We start from the raw sequence: 8,372 nt of genomic DNA on the forward strand, positions 1-8,372 counted from the left end.
CTTGGGGCCCCTAAAGCGGAACAGCCTGGCCAGTGCTTAACCCCGCGCTGAGACGAGGCCCTGGGACTACAAGTGTCAGAGGAGGCAGCGAAATCCTACTCAAGGGCCTGTTTGCAAGGCAACGAGCCGGGGAGGCTGGGTCGGCAGAGGCAGAGGGAGGCGTTGTAGCTTTTGTAGCTCTAGTTCTTCCTGGAAAAGCAACCCCCCGTGTGCAGGCTCAGAAAGGCTTTATGTATCTGCCTAAGGCGGGGCAGAACCGGCCGTGTCCAGCGGCTGTGATTTCAGACACACCGGAGTCAACCCGGAGTGACTCCTTTGACGCCCATGGAGTGAACCTCCAGCTTTACAGCGGTGTAACAGAGCACAGTCTGTCCCGTTGTCTTTTAATAGGAGCTAAATTGTAACGAAAGTGGGGGAGGGATCTGATGAGTGACAGGAGAAAACCCTTAGGATTTCTCCCTGAGACTGCTAAGATTTCCCTGTCTCTGGTATCTAGCAGCTCTGCCCGTGTGAGTGTCAGGATTTCATATCCCAGAACAAAGTGAAATAAACAAACATACGAGGAGTTTAAAGAAGAGATGACACACAAACAAAGCGGAGGGTTTCGGATCACTCAGCCTCTTTTGCTCGTGGATCCTTCTCCTCCCTGCACGGTTCGGGCTAACTGCAGATAAGACGAAGAAGTGGTGGCAAAATTATTTGGAGGCTAAAAATCAAAGCCCTGCATCCGCGACTACCTGCATCCGCATCGGGACGGCGGTGTTTGGCTAAACGCCTTAATGAGAGTTGCCTCGTTTGTGTTTTGATCGCGGATCAGCTGGTTTTGATCGGGCCGGAAAGACACTGCTGGTCTTATCGAGAACTGAGGCTGTTGCACATTGAGCCGCCGCCTTATCTTTCATCTTCATAATCGTTTGCCACTAGCGTGTGTGGAATCGTCTTTGGCTAAGAGCTTATTAAACAACGACGGTTTAACTCGCTTTCTGACTGAGAACGACTTACCCAGAGATCTCCGGGCTTTCAAATTACTTTTATTGATCCGAAGATTTTGTTCTTTGGAATGTGACCCTGCTTGGACTTAACAGCTAATCAGAAAATGCTACAAGAGCGCTTTGTAAATCACCTTGCGCGCTCCCCAGCCCCGGCTCCGGCGCACCCGCCCACGCGCACGCACGCACCCTCCCGCGCCCGCGCAGCCCGGGAGCTGTCTCTGGTGCTGCACGCGGCCTCGGCCTCGGCCGCCGGGACAGCCGAGCGGGAGCGGCTCTGCCGCCGGCGGAGCTTGCCTGCGCCCCGGCCCCGGCCCCTGGAGAGCACTGCCAGGCCGCCCGCCCCGGCGCAGGGGGCTGCGGAGCTGCGCTGGGCCTGGCCAGGCGGCGGCGGCGGCGGGGGAGGCCCGGCCCGGGCGGGCGCACGTGGGGCTCGCTGTGCTGCCAGGGGTAGCAGCTGCGGCTGGGAGAATCCCTCTGCAGGCCGCCCGGGAGAGCCAGCGAGGGGGGACACGCGTATGCAGCAAACTGCGGGCAGAGGATTCCCTGGTGCTGCGGGAGGCCACGGGATAACGATGAGCTCCGAGGGGCAGGGAGCTGCCCACACACTCGCTGGCACCCCCGGGAGCCGCTAAGGGCAGGGCCGGCGCTCCTCTGCCCCAAGGTGTTTCCGTGGTTAAACGGGGGAGGGCGGCGGGATGGGGGGGGCGTTGCACCTACACTGGGGAATCCGGAAAACTCTCTTGCGGGAGGCCGCGGTCCTGGTTCGGCTGGAGTCAGACCCACTAGTACTTGGCTGCAAAAGCAGCCACATGCCACCAGGAGCCGCTTAAACGTTAATTAAGTTTCCCATCGGGTCTTCGATAATTTGGGAGGTGGAGCAAACGTCAGGCTTGACACAGGTACTGGGTGCGTTTGCTGGAGCAAAGCACGGCTCAGCCCCTCTTTTTCTGCCTTGTAGCAAGTCAGTGCTTTTAGGAAACCAACAAAAATGAAACCCGAAACAATTTTTAAAAACCCTCAGAAACAATCAAACAGCAGCAAAAACAAAAACAAAAACCAACCAACAGCAGCAACTTTGCACGTTCGCAACATTGCGCCAGGACTTTTAATACTGCTCGAGTGCATTTAAATAAGTGCGCATCTGTAGCATGTTAAACATTAGCCGGGCTCTTTCTAGTAAGGAAAGCCCGGTCTAATTAGCTCCAGAAGCTGCAGCTCCTCGCAGGAAGCGGGTTTCCCTTTCTCAGAATGCCAAAAAAAAAAGTCGGGGGGTGGGGGGCAAGGACAAATGAAAGGGCTGCTCAGCCCGTGGGAGAGTCTGCACCGAACTTCAGCCAGGGCTCCTGGCTCACTTGGGAGAGTGAAAGGAAAAGGGGAGCTCCCTTCTCAAATCCTGCTTGTCTAACACACTCCTGTAGGAGCACGATTGGGACTGAAAAATACATTTCGCAAGTGGTCTGGCATTAAAAAAAAAGAAATAAACTAAATTAAACTAAAAATGGCATATACAGCACAACAATTTTCCTAAAACCCATCGGTTTAAATAAAATCCCCTATTTCCCACTAAACTAATCTATGTTAACTTTGTATCGGTGGAATGGCGAAGGGGAGACAATCACGAAAAATCCGTCTCCTTAAACGAAAGTCCGAGAAAAGCTGAAATCTAAACACTTCCACAACTTTGCTGCTGGAGCAAACCAACTATTTCCAACGCAGAAGTAATGCCTTTTGATACGAGAAAAAGGCTTCAGCTGCCAGGACAAGCTGCTCAACGGAAAGTTCAGTGGGGTTTTGCTCCAGCTACTTGCAGCCGGGCGGGGGGCAAAATTACAGAGTTGTTTGTACCTAGAAGGAGAAACCAAGCCGAGGAGTCACTGCCAGCTCCTGCCTGACCGGGAGAGGGAAGAGACACGAAAATCATTTTGCAGCGTTTGGGGGTTTTGTTTCCCTCCCCCCCAATTTCTGATGATTCTGACTCTTTTGCAGCCACTCTCCGGTCCCCTCGGGTAGGTTTACTGCAGAGAGCACCGAGCCCAACCCAATCCTCAGCCTAATTTATGGGGGTCACTCTGATTAATTTCGAAAGCCCTAATAAGAGAGGCATCGGCTGGCTGCGTCGCCCTGGGTAGGGGCTGCTCTGTATAATTTCGTTAGCCCCTGCACAGACGCTGGGTGATTGTCAGAGTCCGCTGTGACAAGGGCAGAAAATGAGGTAGGCGTATCCGAGGCCTCTCTCCCCTTTTGTTAGATCAAGGCAGAGGTCAATATGGTTTTAACGCAAATTTATTAGCAGAGAAATCAGCAAACCATTCCCTAATTAGCAAAGCCCAATAAATGTGCCCGCAGGCTCTTTCTTTTTCGCTAGCAAACCCGCAGCAGAGACCTAGCCCGCCACAGCCCTCCGAGGAGGCGATGATACCGGCCCTTATGAATGTTTTATGGGTAATTGCTGGATATCTTTCAAATTTCAAGGCAGAGCCCGGGCGCCGCGGCTGGGGCTGAGCTGATGGAGGGCGGCAGGCGGAAAGCTGGAAATCACAACCTGTGACTGTCTCTCGCCCAGCGTTACCTTCCTCAGTCTCGCCCCCTCCCCCCGCCCGCCACGTCCCCTCCCAAGGTCAGCGCCTCTCCCGGAGCCCGGGGCAGCCGCCCGGCCTCTGCGGCCGAGGGAGCGCCACCCCGGCCGGCCCCGCGGCGGCGGGCAGGGCCAGGCGGCCGAGAGGCGGGAACGGGGCGCGGGCGGCCCCGGTTGCGGGGGGCAGGGATCTGCGCCCTGGATCTGCCGGGATTTTCTCTCTCTCTGTCCCTAATTGCCCGCCCGGAGCCTCCTCCCGCTTGCTGTCTGGCCTGCTCGATGTCCCCAGCACTGCTGCTCCGGAACAGCTGCCAGGCTGGGGGCGCCGCATTCCCGTTTCCCAGGCGCCAGGTCACCCCACCCCACGAGCCCGTTCCGCCTCCCTCTTGCATATTCGGGGACACGAGCACACACCAGCTACGGCCGCAAGGCCAGCCCTGCCCCTGGCTCCCCCAGGCCCTTCTCGGCCCCGCACCCCCTCGCCAAGGCTCAACAGCAGAAGGGCGGGGAGGCGCTGCGGGCTGCCCCGCACAGCCCGGGGCCCGGCCGGCTCCCGCCCGGTGCTGAGCACGGAAATCAGCTGACTTGCGGCCCCACGTTTGTTACAAAAAGATAAAGTTTATTTCTCTTTTTTTCCCCTCCTTTTCTCTCTGTCTCTCTCGTCACTTTCAGTCACCAAAAAACAAAACAAAAAAAATTTAAAAAATCTAAATGTCGCCATCTAAGCATTTATTGTACTGAATCCGAACAGACACGGCAGGGCGCGGGGGCACAGATCATGGCGGTTGCTTTCTTTTCTTTTCTTTTCTTTTCTTTTCTTTTTAAACTAAGGTACCGAAGTGATTGGTTTTGGACAACAGATAATAAATAGGGTGTCTGGCTCGGCGCGCAGTCCGCCCGAGGCCCGCGGCTCCGAGCTCGGGCCACGCCGCCGCCCGGAGCGCCGCGGGGAGGGCAGCGCACAGTCCTCCGGGCCCGCTGGCCTCCGGCCGGGCCGTGCGGGGAGGGGCGGGCCGGGGACCGCTCTGTCCTCAGAGTCTGTGGCCGGCCCTGCCCGGCTGGCTGTCTCGCAGTCCGAGCGCTAAGTCCCGCGTCTCCCGCCTGGCAAGAAGGTCTCGAGGTTCGGGTCGGGGGTGGGTTTGTTTCACTTACTGCAGCAGCTCTGGGGTCATGGCTCTCAGAGTCCCTGCTCTGGTGCACTCGCCTCCTGGGTGGCTCCGGGACTCGCTGCTCGCCCCCTGGGTCGCTCCGTTCCTCCTCCGTGCGGCCGGGTCGGTTGCGGGGCCGCTGGCTGGCACGGCCGTGCTCTCACCGCGGGTGCGGGGTGCCCGGCAGCGGGTTGGCCAGGGGGTTGAGCGCCGGCTGCCCGCCGGGCCCCAGCCCGTGGATGAGCACCCGGGGCACCAGGGGTCTCTGGAGCTGGGGGTGCGGCGCGGGGGGAGTCCGGTACATGCTGCTGTACATGGCCGCGGCAGCTGCGGCCGCCGTCGTGCTGTCCATGCTGCCCAGCAGGCTCGGGTGGTAGAAATAGGGAGAGGGGAACATCCTCTGCAAGGCGGAGTAGTTCCCGGCCTCGGCCAGCAGCTCCAGGCCCACCGCCGTCTGCCGCTTCCACTTCGTCCTGCAAGAGACAGAGCACGCGGCGGCTAGGGGCAGCAGGGCGGCCCCGCCGGCCACGCGAGCCCCTTGCCCCGGGCCTGCCCGCCGCCAGCTCCGCGCGGACTTCGCAGGGGGCAGCTTTCCTCCCGGGGCCGACAGCTCAGCGCGAAACACCCCTCCCTGCTCCCACCCGCCCGCAGCAAGGGCCAGGCCGGGGCAGCGGTCCCCGCAGCCGCCCGGATCACCTCGCGCCCAGGTGCAGCCGCAGCTCGCAGGCGGTGCCAGGGCTGCGTCGCGGCCGGGTGCTGCCGCTCCGCCATCCCGGAGAAATGAATAAACATGGCGCGGCGCTTAGCCTGGCTGCGCCTGACACTAATGCTGCCCGACAGAATGAGGGTGGCTGCAGCCGTACGTACCGGGCCAGGAGCGGCTGGATGGCAGAGCCGGCAGCAGCGCGCCAGCCCGACCCCGGCCGGGGCACGGGAGCGGCCGGGAGACCAGGCCGGCCGCTCGGGCCTGGCGGGGCAGTGGCAGGGCCGCGGGGGAGGGCAGGGGGGGCCACGGGCGCGGGGAGCGACTCCACATAACGCGCTTGCCGCGGGACCGGGATCCGCGCCCGCTCGGGAAGCGAGACCGGCGCGGCCCACGGGGTGCTCGTGTCCGCATCAGGCCGCCCTTAGCCTCTGCCCTGAGACAGATCGTGTTGGCTGCGAACCGGAGGCAGCTGAATCTCGGGGGAGCCGGGCTCTCGGCGCGGGGAGGCCCGGCCTGTGCGTCCCAGGGCCCGCGCTCCTCGGCTAAGCCTGCCCCCGGCCCAGCGGAGGCGCCACGGGGGGTTATTTTTCCCCGCCGCCTTGAGCCCCCGGAGGGCCGCAGCAGCCGGCCCGGCCCGCCGCCCTTACCTGCGGTTCTGGTACCAGGTCTTGACCTGCGTGTCGGTGAGGTTGAGCGCGGCCGCCAGGTCCATGCGGTCCTGCACGCTCAGGTACTTCTGCCGCTCGAAGCTGCGCTCCAGCTGGTTGAGCTGGTGGTCCGAAAAGGCAGTCCGCGCCTTGCGGGGCTTCTTGGCTCGCACCGGGGGGCTGTCCCGGCTGCTCGTGATCTCGCGGTCGCCTTCCTCCTTTGTCCCTGCGAACAGTTCACACGCACGGCTCAGTGCTCGCGGGCCGGGCCGGGCCGGGGCGCCCGCGACCCCCTTCCCCCAGCCCCGGGGGCTGCCCCCATCATGGACAATTCCCGCGGCCGGCGCCCTGCCCCGCCCCGGGACACCCGGGCCACGCTGGGACAAGGTCCCGGTGACCGCGCCGAGCCTTGCGGAGTTTATTTGTCAGCTCGGGCTTCTCGCCGCGCCGCCGGGAGATCGATACGTCAATCCAGCTCTGTTTGTACCAGTTTTTGCAACGCTCCTGATCTTCCCTGCAGGAAGAACAATAATCTCCCTAATTGACCCACTGGGGAGGATGGTGCACACACGCACACACAAAAATCGCCAGCCCAGGCTGCTCCATCTGGCTCGGGCCCCGCCTGCAGAGGCGAGGCGAGGCAGCAGCTCGCTGCGGCGCCCGGGAGCGGCTCCCGGCTCTCGCCTCGCCGAGCAGCCGAGGGGCCACACGACAGAGACGTGTCCCCTCAGGTCCCGGCCCCGGGGCACCCCGGCTGGCTCCCCCGCCACTCACCCCCAGGTGTGAGGTGCCCTCGCCGCCCAGCCGGGCCACGGGCCTGAGATTTTAGGAGACGAGGGAGGAAGGAAGCGCGAGTCTTTCTGAAGGCGCTCCGGCACAAATAGGAAGTTTTCGCCTTCCCGTAGCCAGGCTCGGGAACCGGGGCCTTAATCACGCGCCCCTAAAGCCCGGCGCGTGGTGTTTGCACAACACGGGAGTCATTTCATCGCATTTGCATTTGAACATAAACAAATTCGTTACAAAAAAAAAGCCCCAACACGCGGTTATTTCGGGTTATTTTTTTCCTCCTCAAATATAATGCGCCCGAGAGGGAGAAGGGCAGAGCTCGGGGGCTTATTCGGTGGAAAGAAAAGGCGGGGACAGGAGCGCGGCAGAGCTCCCGGTCCCCTCCGCACGCGAGCAGGCCGGAGCTGGGCCGCGGCCGCGGGTCTTGGCGCCGCAGGTGCCCCGCGCCGAGCAGGGCAGAGCAGCGGGCTCCGCGGGGCGGCCGCGCCTACTCACCGTGGCATTTGAGCTCGCTCTGCGGGTCGTCGCGCTTGTCGAGTTTGGCTTTGCTGTCCTCCTGCTCTAGCTTTGGCCTGAAGCTCTCGCCGGCGGCGTTGCCTTCTTGCTTCGGGGTGTGGTGGGGAGAGGAGACGCTGGTGCTGTAGGGCGCACACGCCGCCAGCGGTTTGCTGTCGCCCAAAATGTCTTTAATTAAGAAGGAAGAGGTGGAAGTCCGGGGGGCAGAGCCGGCCGAGCCCAGCTGCGGCGGCGGCGGCGGCGGCGGCGGCTGGGGCGAGCCCTGCAAACTTGGCGGCGGCGGAGGCGGCTGGCCGTGGTGGAGGTGGTGATGCTGCGGGATGCTCTCTGGGACCAGATGCGGCTCGGGGTGCTCCATGGTGACCGAGATGGGCGAGGAAGGCGCCGTCCCCACCGTGTCTATTTCCGAGCAGGGGGACGGGGTGGCTTGGGCTCGAAAATCCGCCGTCCTGGCCTCGCTGTGCTGGCGGAAGTCTCCGTTCATCACGCCGGGGCTGCCCGAGCTGGCATTAGACAAAATCGTGTCTATCCCAAAGCTGGACCCGCTAGATCCTTCCATCGCGGCCATTCAGAGCGGCGCCGTCATCCCGGTCCTCCAGCCGGGCTCCCTGCGCGGCCGAAGAGCAGCCCCGGCCAACGCGGATCGATAAATAAAAGCGCAACGAGGGTGTCAGTGCCTTTACAACAAGAAAGGAAGGAGGAGGGGGCCGGGCTGGCACCTGCGGCGGGGGCAGAAAAGAAACGACCCCCCTCCCCCGAAAAAAGCCCGGCAGCGCGGGGAGAGCCGGGGCGCGGGGACTGGGCGGCAGCGCGAGGCGCGGATCACACGTGCTGCGGCGGGGCTGCTCACGGGGAGCTACGGGGCGGCCGGGCTGCCCCGGGACACGGCATCGCACCGGGCGAGAGCAGGGGCACGGGGTAGGGGCTGCCGCTGCTGCGGGCTCCGCGCCCGCCTCTCGCCTCCGCCAAGGACTTATTGAACTTTCTTGGAAAGTTGAGCGC

At 62.5% G+C, this 8,372-nt stretch overlaps 1 protein-coding gene across 1 annotated transcript; it reads right to left on the reverse strand.

Moving 5' to 3' along the window:
* Positions 1-4,689: 4,689 nt before the first annotated feature.
* BARHL2 (BarH like homeobox 2) lies at positions 4,690-7,938 on the reverse strand. The gene is made up of 3 exons (XM_090048473.1): positions 7,350-7,938; positions 6,069-6,294; positions 4,690-5,188 (listed from the first exon to the last, which is right to left on the reverse strand). Exons 1-3 carry the CDS (start codon positions 7,936-7,938, stop codon positions 4,876-4,878), a joined length of 1,128 nt encoding a protein of 375 aa, XP_089904599.1. The 3' UTR covers positions 4,690-4,875.
* Between the last annotated feature and the right edge of the window lie 434 nt (positions 7,939-8,372).

This window comes from Crocodylus siamensis, chromosome 5 (assembly GCF_052110815.1).
Source record: "Crocodylus siamensis isolate JL-2025a chromosome 5, ASM5211081v1, whole genome shotgun sequence".
NCBI lineage: Eukaryota > Metazoa > Chordata > Crocodylia > Crocodylidae > Crocodylus > Crocodylus siamensis.

Bases quoted from the DNA above. Each gene is read 5' to 3' on its own strand.
- BARHL2 (XM_090048473.1), bottom strand. From the start codon at position 7,938: ATGGCCGCGATGGAAGGATCTAGCGGGTCCAGCTTTGGGATAGACACG. The intron at 6,295-7,349 runs GTGAGTAGGCGC...AACTGTTCGCAG, and splicing joins GAGCGAGCTCAAATGCCACG to GGACAAAGGAGGAAGGCGAC. The intron at 5,189-6,068 runs GTAAGGGCGGCG...TGTCTCTTGCAG, and splicing joins ACCTGGTACCAGAACCGCAG to GACGAAGTGGAAGCGGCAGA.